The 18591-nt window shown below is 43.0% G+C and overlaps 1 protein-coding gene across 10 annotated transcripts in view; it reads left to right on the forward strand.

Annotated features, from left to right (window-relative positions):
- Nucleotides 1-18591, forward strand: part of DPF3 (double PHD fingers 3) — a 190084-nt gene that overhangs the window by 80967 nt on the left and 90526 nt on the right. For all 10 annotated transcript variants that reach the window (XR_007777731.1, XR_007777730.1, XR_007777732.1 and 7 more), the window contains exons 2-3: nt 8480-8640; nt 13632-13739. Coding sequence is in view for 7 of the 10 variants with exons in the window: in XM_018907584.3 (XP_018763129.2) it covers nt 8480-8640; nt 13632-13739 (269 nt within the window). In the remaining 3 variants the exon portion in view is untranslated. The remainder of the gene's footprint in view (nt 1-8479; nt 8641-13631; nt 13740-18591) is intronic.

Consider the following 18591-nt stretch of genomic DNA (forward strand, 5'->3'; position numbering starts at 1 on the left):
TTTTACCGGGAATGCAAAAGGTGGGATCACTGTGGGAAATTAGAACCATGGGAGCTGAGTGGATGGACTTTGTCTTTGACTACATCCGGCCTGTAAGACTATTGTTGCACTAAGCCAGACAGAATTCTGGTGACCCCAGGCCCCAGCAGCTTGAGTTGCTTTTCTAAAAATATATATAAAGAAATCCCTCAGATATTGTCATGTCCAATCTAATACTGTTGCTGAGGTTTTCGTTAGTTCATTCCTTTAGTAACTGGAGAGAATTTTTGACCTTTTAGGGGAGGTTAGGACCAAGCTGAATTCTAAGTGCTGTCTTCAGACACAAAAGAGGTCTAGGTTATTACCTTTCACACCTGTTGTTCATTTAATTGGATGATGCTGCATCTCTTTAAAACAGAAACTCTGGCCTGAGAAAGAAGGGATGCTCTGAGATATCCCCAAGGAGTCTGCCTCTGAGATTAACCTAATTGGTCACTGTGCTGAGTCTAATAGAGATTGTATGCAATGACTGTCTCTGGAAACAACTTAGGTAGCCTGATGTATGACATGGAAATTGCTGCTGATGCCTCTTCATGGAAATGAAAGTAAAGTAAGAGAAGAAGTGGATAAATTACCACATGCAATGTAGTATTGTTTTTGTTTTGTGATTGTTCACAGTCCAGTGTATTTGAATGGGGCTGGTAACTTAGTCTTCTGAAATACCTAATTTCTTAAGTACACATCAGCTTGTACCATACAGAGATACCTCTTGTATCCAGCTAACAACTCTGCATGTTATCAGGTGAGTGAGATGGGCAGAATGATCCCACTTTTTTGGCTTTGAGAACTGGGAATGTGGCTGCAGGCCCTGAGCAGGGCCATGCACAGCTGCAGGAAAAGGAGCACCTCTTGTTCTAATCCTTATTCCTGCACAAAGAGGGCTGCAGCTCTTTACCCTGAAAGCCAGATTTTTGTCAGCAAGATACCATCATGTACCACACTCTTCTTGGCAGTATTAACTTGTGCTGCTGTTTCTTTTCTTTAAATGGAAATGCCAGCAGAGCTCTCATAGTTCTACAATACATGCGAGGATGGGGCTAATCAGATCAATTTTCCTCAAATTGTAAGTTAAGCCTACCTTTTGTCATTTTTCTTCAAAGACAGACTTTTTGCATGAGATGATACCTGTAGTTTCACAGTGGATTAAATTACAGCCTAAGCCTGTTTCCAGAGCAGTGAATGTAGCTCACTCTCCGAGGCTGCGCTCTCTGTTACCAATCAGCACCACACCGTGATTCAAGCAGTGAGTACCCTGTCGATTCTGGCCACAAGTAGCCAGCAGGGATTTCCAACCCATCAGGGGAAGTCTTCTAGTAAATACCTGCAAAAGGGGATTTCTTTGCTCTTCTACATAGAATGCTAATGCTGAGTGCTTGGAGGAGAATGCTAAAAAGCCTCACATTGCTTCTACACTGATTTGGGATTCAACCTAGACTTATAGCTCAGGGCATCTTCTTGATTGCTGTAATGTCTGGTCTGTGCCAGTGCTGACTCAGGAGCTTGTCATCAGCTCTCTGATGGCTCCTAATCCCTTGAACCACATACGGTCTCTGCACCTGCCACAGAGCAGTGAACAAGTGCTAGAAGCTTGTCTATTTTGACCTGTCTGCATGAGTTCTTCCAATGAAAGGCGTTAACTCTCCTGGAAAGTCTTTTGTTTACCCTTGGATCATTGCTGCTCCAGCAACACTGTCTGCTTTGTATACTGTTTAGTGGTCTGATTTGTGTAGTCTACCTACTACCAAAAGAGTCCTGCTAGCCATTGTTTCTCTGACATCGCTTCCAAGGCTGGGGAATGTTATACAGTCTTCCTGTTGTCCATCAGGTGAAATTATGTATAGAAATGAAATAGCTGTCTCAATGACTCTGGCTCTTGGAGACTGTAGATATGTGTTTAGAAAGCTGCCAAGTTTATGTTAAAAAACTGAGAGCCCAGAAAGTCTGAGTCATTCTGTAGCACATCTGGAAATCCCGTTTTGCCTTTGCTCACGTTCACACCCCTTACATCATTAGAAAATGTTGTGCAGGGACAGATGCAATGGACCACTATGAGAAAACTGAATCTGCACATTCCTGCACTTTCTGGCTTGCCACCAGATTTTGTGGTAGGATTTTGAGCAGTCTGTTATGCTTCACCTAACACCAGGAAAGCCATTCTCTATTCCTCTTGAATCTCCACGTCCTACCTTGATGCAGTTGCAAAGGGTGCATGCTTGTAGCAATTAAGCACTGCCTATAAACTAGAAATTCCAGAGAGTGCAGCCAAAGGAGGGGCCTAGCCAGCCCTTTGCTGCTTAATGCTCAATAGTTGTCTGACACTCTTGACTATGTCATATTTTCTTTTGCTTGGATATTTTGATGTATGTTATGTTACCATCTTGCAACGTAATGTGAGGATGAGCAAAGCAGAATGCTTTATCTCTTCTGGGGAGATGCTCTGGAGCTGAAGGTCTGCTGTCTGAAGATGCTAGAGGAACCTGATGATGCTGGACTCTGCCAAGCACAGGTTTCCAGCTGCATCTGGGTATAGAAAGGAGAAGCAGATGTTCAAGCAGCTTGAACTTAGTCCACTGTGCTCTTCATGAAAATCAGTGGTGTTTCAGAGTCTGTGAGGAAAAAATACGAGGACAGGCAGAGGACTGTGGGCTTCTTTGGCTTGCTTTGTGACAGGGGAGGTACCAGAGTTTTGCAACTAGCTCTGTCCTTGTTGCTTATCTAGCCTGAGGTAGAGAGTCAGGGTAGGCCAGTCCAGATGGGAGAAACACACATGAGCATGGCCAGGCTTCAGCTTGAGAAGAGAATTGTGCTGACTGGAGAGGAAGGCCCTTTTGGTGATTGTGTGTAAGACTGTCCCCATTAACAATGTTAGTGCACAGTTTGTAATGCTTCCAAAGCTTCCACTTCCAATCAGCCTCCTTCTGATCTCCTCTGACTCAGCCTCTGCCAGCTGTGCTGCCCTTGCTTTCAACACTGAGGTTTGGGAGAGTGCTGTCGGCATGAGAGGGAAAAAGATACATAAACTGCATGCCATCAATGTCATGGCTGGCATTGCTGCCTAGATACTTCATCATATTCCCTGAAGGTTTTGCACAGATATTAAACAGAAGTGGCTGAAGAATTGAGCCCTGTGGCATTCTTGGTGTCACAGGTCATAGAGAGAAGGAGCAGCTGCCTGTCAGGGGCCTTGTGGGACCTGCTGGAAAAGAATAATATAGCCACCTCAGTGCAGCTCTCTCAACACTTGCCAAGACACGTAGTTGTCCAAGATGGTGTCCAGTGTTGCAGGCAGCTGATAACTCAGGTGGTGCCTGCATGATTTCTTAGTCTCTGTTCAACTTTGTGAGAAGGCCTAAGACCTTTATTTCCAGACTCATTCGTGAGTGTCTCCAAAAGGAGAGTAAAAAGTATCTTCTGAAGCTGCATTGCACCACTTCTCTCATTCCACTTCTCAGATCTCACCCAGTTTGAAACTGGAGGGCAGTGCTGCTGAAAAACGAGTTTGGATTTAAAAGGTCTTTTCAGTTATCCTCTCTGTTCCTCACAGTGTCAAATGATCTAAAATGTAAGACTAAATACTAAATGTATAGTAAACAAAAAGTCCATGGTCTTAAGGAAAGCAAGGCTCACATTTTTGATCATGGCTGAGGACCACTGCAAACTGTAGAAGAGAGAGACTTTTGCTTTCTGTTACCTCACATTTCTTCCTGTGCTATTAGGATTTTTCTTGCCTACTCATGTAGTGAGCATGGCTTTAGAGGGAAATGACTAGAATGAGGCCTGGCCTCAAGAACTGGAGACAATCTGGATTCATACTCAGAGGTGTCTGGTGGAAATTTAAGAACTGCACTTGAGGAGGACTGGTTCTTTGTTATACAAGTTTTCCCAGGGCGATGTGGACCTGTAGTCATTGTTGAGCATGGCTGGTTATAGGTGTTCAGCGAGCGCTCACCTTCTCTGGGCACTCACCTGAATTGTGTTAGGCACTGCAGGAGGGGCACTCTGGATTCTGCCTATTTTGTAGCTGTTCTAAAAGGTGTAAGTGCACTCAAAAACATGTGACTTTGCAAGATGGACTGCGAAGTAGTGGTGGAGAGTTGCTCTGCTGCTTTCAGGGCCCATCAGGATCCCTTGTCAGCACAGAAACATCTTGAACATCTGGAGTGAAGTCAGGCTCCTGGTCCTTGTTGCAAATTTATGGGCTTATAAGACAGGCAAGTTCTTGGGTTTCTTTTTGTTTCTTCCCCTTATTGAAGGCGTGCCTGGACAGCAGAGTCATGGCACCATTTACTATACAGAGAAGTGGTAAGCTGGAGTCTGCTCAGAAACCTTATGGTCTAGTTAGAGCTAGCAGGCAAAGAATGAGGGAAGAATTGTTCTTCCATGGCTTTATTATTAGCTGACCTGATTCCATGGTAGAAGACCTTAGTTTCTTAACACTTAAAAGAAAAGTGACCTCAAGGAAGTCAGAGAATCTGATCTTCTGTGTTGATGCTTGCTGTCATGGCAGTGACTACCTGCAAGGCTGCACAGAATTGCACCAGGCTCTCGTGGCAGTCCCAGCACCCACAGGGCTGCTAGTGCTTTCAGAGTGCTCACCTCCCTGTTCACACAGAGCTTCCACTGCTCCCAGCCTGCTGTTTAGTTTCTGTCCCACTCTTTTTCACCAATAAAGGGCCCCTAACCTCACTAAACATTTACTCCTCCTATGCAGCTTTGCAGGAGTATGCAATAGTATTGGTTGATCTTTTCCAAGTGCAGGAAAGGCAGAACTGGGTTATCAGTCAGGCAGAACTGGGTTATTTTAGTGTTCATGGTATGTAAGTGCAAAGCCTGTGTGTATGCCAGCAGTGTCACTGGCACGCCTGTCCCAAACATCTGGGGTTTCACCTGGGGCTCTGTACTGAAGGGCTGTGTGTTTTTCACAGTGTGCTGACAACTGTATTCTGTATTTCTAGTTGTGCTGCCTTCAGTATGATTTGCCTTCCTTGCCCAGCAGTTGTTCATGTCTGCTCCTTGCTTTTTCCCAGCATCTTTAAAATCTGCACATATGCTGATGATTTTGTATCATTAATATCAATCTAGACAAGTCTGTGTGACCTTTAACTCTCCTGTCCAAAGGGAAGAATTGACCCTTGCAGTCAGTCACAGCACAGCACTGACTCATACATACTTTTCATAAAAATAATGAGGAAATTCCCCATAGTTTTTACAGATACTTTTTCAGGAGTTGAAGTGGAAGTCTTCCATAGCAACACAGTTTGGGAAAACTATGAAGCATGTAACAGATAATTAATCTTTTTTTCTGACATATGATACACTTTATAATTTTTTTTTTCTCGTCTTGTATCTTATTTGCTCAAACTCAGTGGATCTGTTTGAGTTTCACTGGAGCTCATGTGCTTTCCAGTCTTATTCCCACCCTTGTCTGTTCTCCAGCTCCATTGTAAACCTCCTGGGAGGTGGCTGGGATTTGTCCCACCTCCCTGACTCTGCAATAAGGAACACAATGGGACCTTACTTCCCCATTTTTGCCCTGATTTTAGTACACTTTCTGGTTTTTCCTGCATAAGATAAAATATGCTGTGTTTAGATAGGTAGAAAAAAAAAAGAGAAAATATCTCTAAGTTTGAAGTTCTTTAAAAAAAACTAACCATAGTTTGGAATGAGTCAGCATACCTCCAATAAAGACTAATGGTAAAATAAAAAAAACTAAACAACCCAAAAGTGATTTCAGGGGAGCTTTGTATCACTGACATATGAGTGTCATAAGGAAATACCATTTCTTTACTTTCCTATATTTGATTATTTGTCACTTAAAAAAATAATTCCATTTATAATTAAGGCCAGGGTAATTCCTCAAGGTATCAGTATCTGAATATCTTTCCAGTGAATACATAGAGAACTGCATTTTTTGATCAAGCTTGCATGGTGGAGCCAAGGCAAGCATTCTTAGAATATGGAGATGACTGAATACTTCTAAATTGTTATTTTTCTTTAAGGCAAAAAAAAATGGATATTTGAAAATCTTTAAAATAAATGTAATGAAACAGCTAGACTGCAAGATTTTGTCAAGTAGCTTGGTTGCTTCTCTGCCATTAGGCTCTCAAATGCCCTTTTCTCTCCCTCTTAGAAAAATCTGAAATGTGTTCTACTTGATAGTGTGATTTAAAGTCAAATATTTTACATTTGAAGAGTTATAGTTATTTTCAGTCTTAGAGCAAGGAAACTGAAGCAATCTCAAGTCAGATCCTATATCTGGGTTGCTGAGATGTATGTTTTTGTTGGTATGGATGCTTTGTGGTGTGCATATTCTAATGACTGAAGTGATTTTTGGCATAAAGAAGACTTATGCAGTGGTGGCAGTATTTTGTCACACAGCTATGCTTTTCTTTCCAGCAAACTCCTTAGAGTTAGAGAGCATCCCTGGTTTAATATAGAAGGAATCTGACAGAGCTCTGAGGAAGCTCAAGTGTTTGTGGAAAGAGCTGTTAATCTTTGATCAACTGGGGTCTCCTTGTTACTGACTTTGATTACACAAGTGTACAACTTTAATTACAGCTTTTAATAAGATTTCATTTCTTCCTAGTCACATTCTTTGTATAGTAGAGCAGCTTATCTTTTCTTTCTCCCCTGCTCCCCTTCCCTTCCCCCCTGCCTTTTTATGGCAAAGGGCGTTTGAGGTCATTGCAGGGGATTCAGTGTCCGGAGGGATCCTGCTGCACAGACTCTGCCCATGCTGTGCCCTCCACTCGCTTGCACAGCCCAGAGAGCTCTCTCCTTCAGCTGCCCTCCACATATCCCTGCACTGGCAGCTGCCCAGGAGCTGGTGGTCAGCAGGGGAGGATGGGTCTGAGAGGCACAATCTTTACCCAGACGTTCACTGCTGCACAAAACCTCTGAAAAACCCTTAGGAAGTCTCTGTAGCCAAAGGATGATCTGACCTCCCCATCCTTGGCTAACCTGAGACTTGGGTAAATGAGTTCTGATCATCAGAATTGAGAAGGGGGAATTTGAGGTGTCTCCCTTGGTATTTGCTGTATTTTTGCTCTTCCCTAAGCCTCTGCTTATGGCCCCTGTCAGTGAAAGGATATTGGTCCAGTAGAGCCAAGATGAGAAGAGTTTGACTTCCATGTAAATCATAAGGTACAACTGAGGAGCCGCTTAAAAGATGTGAGTCACAAAAAAGATACAGATGGTGAACCAGAGCAATTTGCACTGATTTGACATTCAGAGGTTTGCAAAATTTTAAAATACCAGTTGTGCCTACGGAAGAGGATAGTGGGGAAAACAACTAATAGAACAGCAAAGGGAGCTCCTTTTATCTCTGTGCATGCATCCCTTTGGCTCACTTGCTGTATGTGCTATACTCTTTGCACACAAATGGATATCAGAGTCAGAGCAAGTTATGCCATCTATCACTCTGCTCCTGTTTTCTAATGAACTTACCCCTAACAGGTAGCTTTCCTAGCTATTCCTGTCACGAGTGAATTTCACCTTGACAATAGATCAAGAGTGAGGTTCAGCAGTGTGGCCCACCTACTTTGCAATGCTCCAGCATGACAGCTGCTTTGTGTCCTCAGGGTAGCTTTACTTTGATGCTTTTCCCTGTTTAGAAAAATTTGGAGGGAGGATTTTGGTAATCTCCAGCAGACAGAGTTTTTAAACCTATCTCAAGGGAAGATGAAGATTCTACAGAATTTTTGAACAAACAGTTATTTATGAAGCAAGTGACATTGTCTTTAGAACTGTTATTCCCACTGGGCTCCAGAGAAAAGCAGCATTTGCCATGCTGGATCTGACTGGTCGCTGCTGTAGCCTGCTGCTCCTGGCATCTCAGGCTTCACTGTGGAAAACTCTGGAAGGCTTATGACAAAACATCTAGTCTGACCATTGCAGATATGGCTCTAGTTATTAAGGGGTGTGTTTTCATGCCTCAGAAGCACACAATAAGAGAACTATGGTCTTTGCTCTCATGGGCTCTTTGGCACCAGAAATGCTGGAGCGAAGTTCTAAACTTGGCCGGCTTTCTGGTTGCCTAAAACATACTGCAGCAGTTGCTGTAACGTGGGATTGAAATGACTGGTTTGCTGAACTGGCTGGATGAACTACAGGGAAGAGAAACAATCAAATGAGTTCACTGCGGTGTACATGGGCCTGACCCAGGGTCGTGGGGCAGTGTGATTGCATCATTTGTTCATTCAGTAGCCTCTCTGCTACCGAAAAGATCTGAGTCTGGTTCCTGACAGCTTGATCTTTTGATGAATTTGACTCACTTTCTGCATGATCTGCTTCATCAGCGTCTCGTGTCACCAACATTTACATCTGTCCGGGCAAAGTTTTTCTGTTTGTCCATTTTCAAACCAACTTCACGTTCCCTTTTCCTGCTGTTGTTGGAGGGGGCAGTGCAGTCGTTCTCACTTTGCCCTGTCTCTCTTGGCAGCCTCGGGGACCAGTTCTACAAAGAAGCAATTGAGCACTGTCGCAGCTACAACTCTCGGCTCTGCGCCGAGCGCAGCGTCCGCCTCCCCTTCCTGGATTCGCAGACTGGGGTGGCTCAGAACAACTGCTACATCTGGATGGAGAAGAGGCACAGGGGACCAGGTTGGTAGCGCTGTGTCTGTGTGTGCACGTGCCTGCACGGAGGGCTGGCCACTGAGCCCTCATGGGGTTTAATTAATAGGAGCTCAAACCTGCTACAGGCCACACAGAAGAGAAACTGCCTAAACCTCTGTGCCTGCAGGGGATTTCCTTTGGTAACTGCAGAGAGCTCATGCTAATTACTCTCTCGCTATGCAAAGAGGTGCCTGACATGGTAGTTTCTAAGGCTGCATCATTGTAGCTCTTTTCATGCTATCAATCCCAGTCTGTAGTGGAAGACTCAATGCTCTGCTCTAAGCAAGACTGGAATTACCTCAAGATGGAGGTGGGAGTTTCTCAGATGAATGCTGAAAATAAGGAACTATATTAGGAAGGATATAAAACTGAAGTAAAATATAGGAGAGTCCTTTAATTGAATGAATGTTGTTCTAATGGTCAGAAATATACCTATAAATCCTCGTTCTGCTTTGGCTAGGTTAACTTGGATATCAGTTCTGGAGCTGTGCTCCCTTGGGTACAGAAAGAAGTTGGTACATTTCCTTAAGGAGCTTTGGCTAATGCCTGTTCCCCAGCTCAGGGAAGCTCAAGGGAAAAGAGCACTGTTATTTTTGTAGACTTTGGTCAGTTGCTCCTTTGTTAGACTAAATCCATCTGAAATCCGTTTTTGAAAGGCAAAGGACGGTCACCAGTCACTAAAGACTGGAGATGTTGCTCAGACAGAAGTCCTTCTGGACCCCAAGGGGAATTTGGCTATGTTGTAGCTCAGTATCTGACCAATAATTAGCTCAGGGAGTGGATTTTTAATATCAAAATGTATTTCTAACTTTTTTCCCCCCCTCCTTTAGTGTAGCCCAGAGAATCCAGGGAGGAAAGGACCTGGGGTACATGGGCAATGGAAGTATGACATGCACACATGTGCATAAATATCTGCCAGTGCTCTAAACAATATTTACACCCTCCCACCTTCACCCTCCACCCCCTCAAATTCTAGATATGAAATTATGGGAAACTGAAGCCTGCTCTAATCTCCTCCACTGTCTGGTTTACAGGAGATGCAGTGGGAGGAGCACATAGGATATTCCTTTATGCTCCTGGGGCTAAGAAAACAATTGCTGCTTCTGAAAAGTGCCTAGCTGAGTCTTAGCTGAAACTTTGCTTCTCCCATTTCTAGGATATACTAAAGGAAGGATCCTTGTGCTCCTCCTATTACTAAAATATCAAAAGTAGGTTTAGTGTTGTGCTGCAGTACTACCAGAAAACTGTTTATTTAATAAAATGCAGCCACTTCTGGTGCAGGAGACAACAGGTCTTTTTACAGTGTTAAAAATATCCAAGGAATATTTCAGCTACAAAAACTGCTGGGGTAATTCAGGACTTCTAAATGTGGTTCACAAGATGGGAGTTTTCTAAACTTCTGGACTAACCCTTCTTTGGTAGAGTTGCTTCATAACCACAGTCAAATTTTTTGTTTCAGCTAAAAATTCTCTAATCCTAAGTGATTATGCTGTGCATAACCTTCCCCTTCCCCTTCCCTTTTTATCCTTCTGAGCACAGTCAGAAGATGGATATATGTATATACACACACAGGTATACACCCACTGTGTTCATAAGTAAAGTTTTGTCAAGAGCATCTTCCACAAAGACAGACATAGATAGTCTTGTGTGGGTCTCATTGGCTTCTATACATGTGCAGAAGGAATCAGCATAACTGTTACAGCATCACACCAGGCACCAAGATGTCTTAATTCTTTCCCTTTCTCAGCTACAAACTTTGTGGATTACTTTGAGCAAATTCATTCCCCGAATCTTTCCTTCCTCACCTCTGATAGTGAACTGTTTGGTGGCTGGCCCTGCAGAAGGAGATAGGTGACATTTCTCCTGCAGGTCTGCACTGGAGGCTAATGGTGGAACATTCTTCACAGACAGTATCAAGTGAAAGAAGCCTCCTGCATCTGCATTGACCACCAAATCTGATGACTTTGTTGTTTTGAATTAGAATAATCAGTGTGAAATGAACCAGCCCTCCACCCCCATATTTACTTTTCTCTTTCTTGATTTTTATTAGCCCATTTAGTGCTCCCCTGAGTGTCTTTGTGTAATCTATTGCTTGTAGTATTATGGTGAGTCAAGGCATCTCTCTACAGTTTTAGCATGCCTGGTTTTGGTCTGTACACAATGTGCTCATACCCATACCAAAGGGCTCTGAAAATTCTCTGCCAACTCTCCCAGTATGTGTCTCGTGTGCCGTGCTCACTACCATTTACTATCCCTAACCTGAAAAACTAGATAAAGACAAATGGCAAAGCTCCAGGACCTCTTTTCACTTACACAGACTTGGAAAACAGAGAAGAGTCAGCAACTCAGCATATCAACCTGAGTTTTTGCTGTTCTCTTTGTTAAAGGAGTCAGAAATCTGCAGCTCATGATAAACAGTTCAGGGTTAATTTCACACAATACTGCACATAACTCCCTCCTTTTCCCCTCCTCCCCTGGCCTTTCACGCGAGCTTTTGAGTTATGACTCTCCTACACTAATGAGATAAACAACATAACTCACTGCAGGTTCTGCTATTTCTTCTGTAAGCAAATGGTTGGAACCTTCTCTGGTTGCCCTATAAGGTCCCAGAGAGAGAGACAACCCAGAGAGGGCTGAAGATGGTGATATGCATTATTTCCCTATTCACTCCAGGATTGCCTGTGAAGGAGCTACATTCAGAGCATTCACAACTGACCCTTTCCTTGTTGCCTCTCCTTTGTGTACCATCTACACTTCATGTGAGCCAGCACAAGGTAGAGAAATGAAGGTAGCATTGGTGGGTTGAATGAAGTGAAAATCTGGTATGTGTTTTAAGTTCAGTGGATGGCAGTATATTAATGAACAGGTGTACTACAAGTGGCAACAGAGAGCTTACCTGAAGGGTTGCAGAGGTGCATGTTGGATCATCTGTTTCTGAGTGATCTACCTGCTCCTCTCTAAGGAAGAGGCTCTCCCAATTCTCCTTTCAAGTTTCTAGTTGGGCTTTCAGCATGTGTATTTGGCTTTTGCTGTCCTGGCTGAATCCAGAACTGCTTTTTTCTATAAGAGTGCTCACATTAGCAAATATTCCCCCCAGACTAGTAGATCTTTGCTCCTCTCTGTCTGGGACAAAAGTTGTGGTATTTATTCCTTCAAATGGCTCCTCTGTGGAGGCCTGTGCAAGGGAGGACTAATTGTCTTTTTGCTTTGATCTGGCAATTGCCATTTCAGTGTTGTCTTCAAGTCCTTGCTCAGAACCTGCTGAGAAAGGGTGGGGCTTCTTGCCTCCACCTCTTTAATTACTCACATCAGAGCCAGGCACAATCCACCTCATCATTATAGCAATTGTTTGCAGTGGGTAATGTTTGCAAAGTGGTATGAAGAAGGGTGTCCAAACACTGTATAAGTGCTAGTTATTCCCATTTTTATTTCCAAACCAGTCTTAGGCAACCTGTTCTGAAATGTGTCCTGCTTGGGATGTGCACAATGCCCAGCTTTCTGGGTGTCAGTGAAAAGAGGGCATGAAAAGTGCAAGTCAAATAGCATTCTGTGACATGAAACAGCCAGAATCTCTGCAGATACTCATCACGTGGCCATGCTCAGGCAGTATGCCATAGATGCTTCAAGGCCTTGGAAGTCAGTGGAAGGTGCTGGGGTCTGAACTGATATTTCCAACAGCTGAAATATTTAAAACCAGGAAATTAGGTCTCACCTGCAGAATTTGATGAGCACATTCCTTCAAGGTGAATTATGTTATTGTGTCTTCCTCCCAATCCCCAAGTAAGAGGATTTTTTTTTTTTTATATTATCCTCAGTTGGCCTGGTGAGTTGCTTTTGTTCCCAAGCTGACATTCTCTCTGGCTGCTTCAGAAGAGAGAACTCTTGGGCCATCCTCCTGCCCTTGAGCTGTTCTGCTTTACTGGCACCCCAGCTGGACAGTGAACAGTCCAGCTGTTCACTGTCAGTTCAGTTTCAGATATAGCAACACCACTCCTGTTCTCTCTCTTATGTGGTCTTACCTGGTTTTTGAGGACGATGAGTCTGGAATTGAAGTCATGCTTTGTAGCCCCTTCAAGACAACAAGAGCAGCAGAAGGGCAGAGGAGCCAAACCAGAAGTGGTGGACAGAGAGGGCAGGGAAAGTAGAGGAGAGAATTAAATTCCTCCAATTTTTCTTGCTGGGTATTTCTGTGTGTCATGACTATCTGGGGCAGTTGAGGATACTTTGAAGCACTTGTCAGTGTGCTTCTGTGCCCCTAGGAGTGATGTGTTCACAAAGCCCTGCTGTGTCCTGAATGCAAGAGAGAAAAGTACAGCTCAAACATTGGCTGAAGGGTGTCTGTCAGGAGAGCCAGGGCAGCTCAAAACCCAGTGATGCCAAATGGGATTTAAGGGAACATGTGGTGATATAAACATTATTGGTGTATCTCCTCCCTCATTCAGAATATTGGCATGAGGATGTAAGAGTCAAAATGAAGAATCAGTATTCAAGCAAAAGTCCAGAATGTAAACAAAAATACAGAGTCAGACCTCTTGGGTCTTGGTTTGCTCCCTTTTGGAAGGCACAAATTTCCTGACCTGCTCTGTGCATCAGGGCCTCAAGATTTGCATGTCAGAACTTCATCTCTTCTCTCTCAAGGGGCTTTCTCTGCTTGTGGAGGAGGCATCGCCCTTGTGACCCAGGAGAGTCTGAAATTCTATTTACCCTGAAGAAACGACAAATTATTTATGTGCAGCTCTGGTTTCAGTGAGCTGAGTGAAGTGTCTTAGTGAGACCTAGATTCTCTGTAGGCCTGATCCCAAGAGGTACTGAAGAGCCTCAGGAGCACTGAATGCCTGGAGTGTGCAGCTCTGCCTCATGATTTGCAGGATTGAACGCTCCAACAAGGAGATGCTGGAAGGGCAAGAACAAAGATGCTAGAGACAGTGCTTGTGGTTTGAAAACTGAAATGTGATTAATTTTTTGCCTTTAATCTTCAGGCCTGGCCCCAGGTCAGCTGTACACATACCCAGCACGTTGTTGGCGCAAAAAGAGGCGTTTGCATCCCCCTGAGGATTCCAGGCTGAAGCTGCTGGAAATTAAACCTGGTAAGTATTTGTTTGCCTGCCTCTCCCGAGCTGCAGAGCAGCTGGCACACATGCAAACCTGGCATTTAGACCTTGGACTTTATCTTTGCTGCTTTCCAACCATTTCTCATTGCATCTGTTGCATCTTACTTGAACCCTCTGCATACAACTCATCCCTTACAAAAATGTGAACAACTTACATTGAATGCAAGGGGAGCTGAACTTACCTTCTGTAGGGTTGAATCCTGGCTGCTATTAGAAAAGTAACAAGGATTTAAAGAATCAATGTATTACTGACTTTTCCTCAGTGAATTACTAATACAAAGTATCACTGTTATCTGCTGCCTAATCTTTGTGAAAGAGACCACTGTGTGTGTGAAACAGTAAGTATAAGATTTTTCTTGGTGGGGCTGTTGATGAGGGCTATGACCAGATTATGAACAACAAATAATAAAAAATAGGGAGCATATGCCACATCTGTGTATTTCTGTCTGATTGTTTGTGTACCTTAGTCTAGTATTCTTTCATTCTTCTTGTCCTTGCTACTTTTCCACAATTAAACTATGTGAAGTGATGAGTCTGGATGCTGAATGAGTGCTGTAAAGCAGATGTGGAGTCGCTGCAGCTGTGTCAGGTAGAGTGTAGTGTTGTGCATTCTTCCTTGCAGTTTGTAATAAAGGCTTGCTGTCTCTGGGGTCAGCTATTATGAGAAAGAGGGAGCACATATACTCACAGCTGTATGTGGTTTTTAAGAGGTGAGACACTGTCAGTTTAAAAAGTACAGGAGAAAACCCCCAAATGTAAATTAGAATATTAAAAAAACCTGTTTGACAGAAGAAGGTGCCTGGGAACTAAGCTACGCTCAGCAATACTGATGACTTTGCTTCTATGCAGTAGTTGGTGGAGAGAGAGGAAAAGACAACAGAGACAGGTTTAAAACCCATTAAAATCAGAGGCAAAATTCCTGTTGATTCTGGTAGAAACAGTTTTCCAAAACTCCCTACCTTCATTATAGGAGATGTCAGCGGACAGTTGGAAAAGAGGAAGACATTCCTATAACCACTCAGCTGGGGTTCAAACCAAGGGCAAAATCTCAACCAGAAAATAGAACTAGACCTCACAGCAGAGCTGCTTAGAAAGAGCTGATGAAATCAGTCACGTACATTGATGAAAATGAGACTGGACTCTAGGAAGAGTTTGATGTTGGCTCATAAAAGTGCCTACCTTAGACTTTGTGATGATGCCAGTACTGCTGTGCCTCGCTAATTTTGTAAGGTAAAGCAGTAGGGTAGAGTTTGACTCTTTTTTCTTTGCATTACTCTTCTTTGCTGTACTCACTGAATGCCAAATTAGTGCATCCCACATGCCACAGGGCATGAAAGGCAATTACCACAAAGTTATCAGATAAAGAGACCTCAGCATGTCTGTCTCTGTGTTGTTTTCCCTGCTATAAACATCTCTGCATCTCAGGAGTGCTACTTTTGTTGCATTGCCTGTGGCAACCAAATAAGGCGAGTTATATTGCTCTGCCATTTAAATCTATTTTCCAACCAATTTCTATCTAGTGATTAACTTTTCTTATCAGCGATACCACAAAACAGTTTCACTCCATCTGTGCATATCCAGAATAGACTCACTAGCCAAAAGTGGGACTTTCCCCTTCTCTGATCTGAAAGTGTAAAACCAATGGAACACCTTGGACCTCCTTTTAAAGGTAGCTTTTGAGAATTTGGGAGAAAGAGAGTATATTTATTTGCAACATGGACAGCAGAAATACTGTAGGTTTTGGAGGGGAATACTGCTGTAAAACCTAGTGCTGAACCTAGGAAGCTACCTAATGCTGACTTCTTTGTCCTCAGTTAAACATCAGATGGTTGTGTGGGGAAAAGATGAGGAAATTTAAGATCTATTAAAAACCACAGCGATGACAGCTGTAGGACATGTAAAATAAATTTGAAAGAAATCTAATCTATATGTTCCATTGTTTCACACCACCTAGGGCTTGGGCATTCTGTTCATTCCTTAGAGCTGTTCTCAGCAGCTAGAGAGTGCTTATGTTTGGTTAATATGCAAATAGTTGATTTTTATAGAGGAGGCTGTGAAATTGTTAATATATTTTGACAGATTTTTATACTTGTTATATGGCATTTGCCATAGGAAGGAATGCACTTCTACAACATCAAATTAGGGCTAAACCTTAGTTCCTTAGTTGTATTATGTTAACTGCACAGAAGTACTTGTAAGACAACCACTGTAACAAACACAGAAGAGGATCTTTTATCCAAAAGTTGCCATTCTAGCAGTCAATGGGATTGGCACCAGGGGTGTGAATACTTGCTTGGACTGCACCTGGGCTTTCAGAGTGGCTTATTATAACAAAAAGTTGTATTCAGAAGTTCCTGTATTCAGAAGACACCTACATAACTCAGGAGCTACACAGACCTAGGATTTTTGTTTTGGTAAATCATAGCTAGTCACTGGCTGGTCGTAAGTAAGTAGAATCAAACCATTGTCTTGCCAGCAGTTTGAGGGTACAATAGATCATTTAGTAATAGTATAGTATACTATTTTAGTTTATAAAACTAAAATAGTTTTATAGTTTTAGGTTTATAGTTATAACCTACTTTTGCAGTTTATGTAGTGACACATAACACATGACACAACTCAGTGAGTGAGAGTTTCACATTTGGTAATACCAAAATCTACTGAAGAAAACAATCATGCTCCAACAGTCTGCTGTTTTTTTGTAAAATGGAAGGTGCACTGTAATGTTTTTCCTGGGGTGAGTTGATGCCAGCTTCTTAATAGAAGATGGTAGTTTTGTTGTCCTGATATGTTGGTTTTATTTGGTTTGAAATAAAGGTGTTTTGTTTTAAGAATAGTTACAGTCAAAGTTGTGCAGGTGTGAACACTGGAATAGGAATTGCTGATGGAGCCTTTAGATGTCTCTTTTCCTCTGCCACTGTATTCAGAGTTACATGGATGCATTGCCTCACTAAAGTGGTTTGTTCAAGGGTCTAGCAATGTTCACGTTTGTGCTATTTCTAAGCCTCCTCCCTCCCATCCAGTAGCCTATCCAGTAGATATTCAGGAGAAATAAAGTACTGCCAACACCTACTTTTGATAGTGCCTTTACTGACAATACAGTCAATATTGCAACCAGACCTTCAAGATTTTTACTAAGCATTCCTGACATTTACTTTCATATGACCTGGTCTGCATCTTTCATCTATAAGTCATATTCTTATCATCAAAACCAAGCATTATGACTCAAGTGTAACCTAGAGTTCATTGCTGTCATGGGTATGAGCTGTTACATGGATCATTAGAGTGTAGCAGTCAAGACTCCTGAAAACTGGTAGAGATTTGAAACAAATCCTGGGCCATGGGCAGTATATTGTCATGTTGGCAAAACTGTAATTTCACAGGTTCGTAAAACAGCAGATTGAAAGGGACCTCAAAGATCATCTGGTCCAACCTTTCTTGGCAAGAGTACGGTCTAGACAAGATGTCTCAGCACCATGTCCAGCCAAATCTTAAAACTGTCCAGTGTTGGGGAATCTACCACTTCCCTAGGCAGATTATTCCAATGGCTGATTGTTCTTAATGTGAAAAATTTCCTCTTGTGTCTGACTGGAATTTCTCCAGGAGTAGCCTGTACCCACTAGCCCTCATATTATTCATGTGATTCTCTAAAAAGGGTGTCTCCATCTTTGTAGCCTCTCTTTAAATACTGGAACACAGTGATAAAGTCTCCCCTAAGCCTTCTCTTCTCAAGCCTGAGCAAACCCACTTCTCTAAGACAGCCATATGGCAGGCTTCCCAAGCCTTGGATCATCTTGGTAGCCCTTCCCTTCACACCCTCCAGACTGTCCACATCTCTTTTGTATAGTAGGGACCAAAACTGAGCCCAGTATTCCAGATGTAGCCTGACAAGCTCTGAACATGATAATTACTTATCTCTGCTGGTGATGTCCTTGCTGATGCAACCCAGCATCCTGTTGGCTTTATTTTTTTATTGCCACAGCAGCAGAGTGTTCATTCATATTGAGCTCATGGCTCACCAAGACTCCGAGGTCCCTGAGCTGCTCCCCAGCCAGGCAGATCATAGCCTGTCCTGCATTCCTAGGTTATGTTTTCCCAGATACATTTCCTAAGTGCAGAGTTTTAAGCTTACTAGGTGTTGATACTCATAACATTTGTGAAACTAGACTTCTGTTCAACCAAGTATGGGAAACCTGGTTCTCTGCAGAATCGAGCTGTGGTGTTTGCATGGCACTTCAGCACAGAGCAGTGGGAGGGCTGTAAGCAGCTCATGCTTCCACGTTCACTCAGCTGCCTGTTCTGCCCAGTAAAAGAGGAAGAACAAAGCTGAGCTCCTGTGCTTGAGAAGTCTGGAATGGGTGAGGGAGAGGGTTGAGCTAGGTAGCCTGACTTCCAGTGGAGTGGGAGAAAAAGGAGAATTTTTAGCTCTACCACCACCACTGTGAACTGCAGGTGCTGTGAATGCGAGCAGTCTGATTCTGGCCCTTGGCAAAATCAGAGCAGCTGGAAAGAGGAGGGTTAGAAATGAAAGGGAGATCCTGGATTAGACCCAAGGCCCCTTGAAATCATAATTGATCCTTGTCCTATATACTTTGTGGTTTCATGGTACTGGGTAGTATCATGATTCTGTGTTGGGTCAGCTATCAAAATTGTGATAGTGCTATTGCCCACAGTAAACCCTGCTGACAGGCAGATATTACTCAAGCTTTGCACCTATGCAGATGAGAACAGATAAAGTGAGTGTGGCCAAAATCTCTTGTGGAGTTTAAATTGGTAGTGCCCTACTTCAGTCTTACAAGATGGCTAAATATAGGTGCACACATACATA

This window comes from Serinus canaria, chromosome 5 (assembly GCF_022539315.1).
Source record: "Serinus canaria isolate serCan28SL12 chromosome 5, serCan2020, whole genome shotgun sequence".
Classification (NCBI taxonomy): Eukaryota; Metazoa; Chordata; class Aves; order Passeriformes; family Fringillidae; genus Serinus; species Serinus canaria.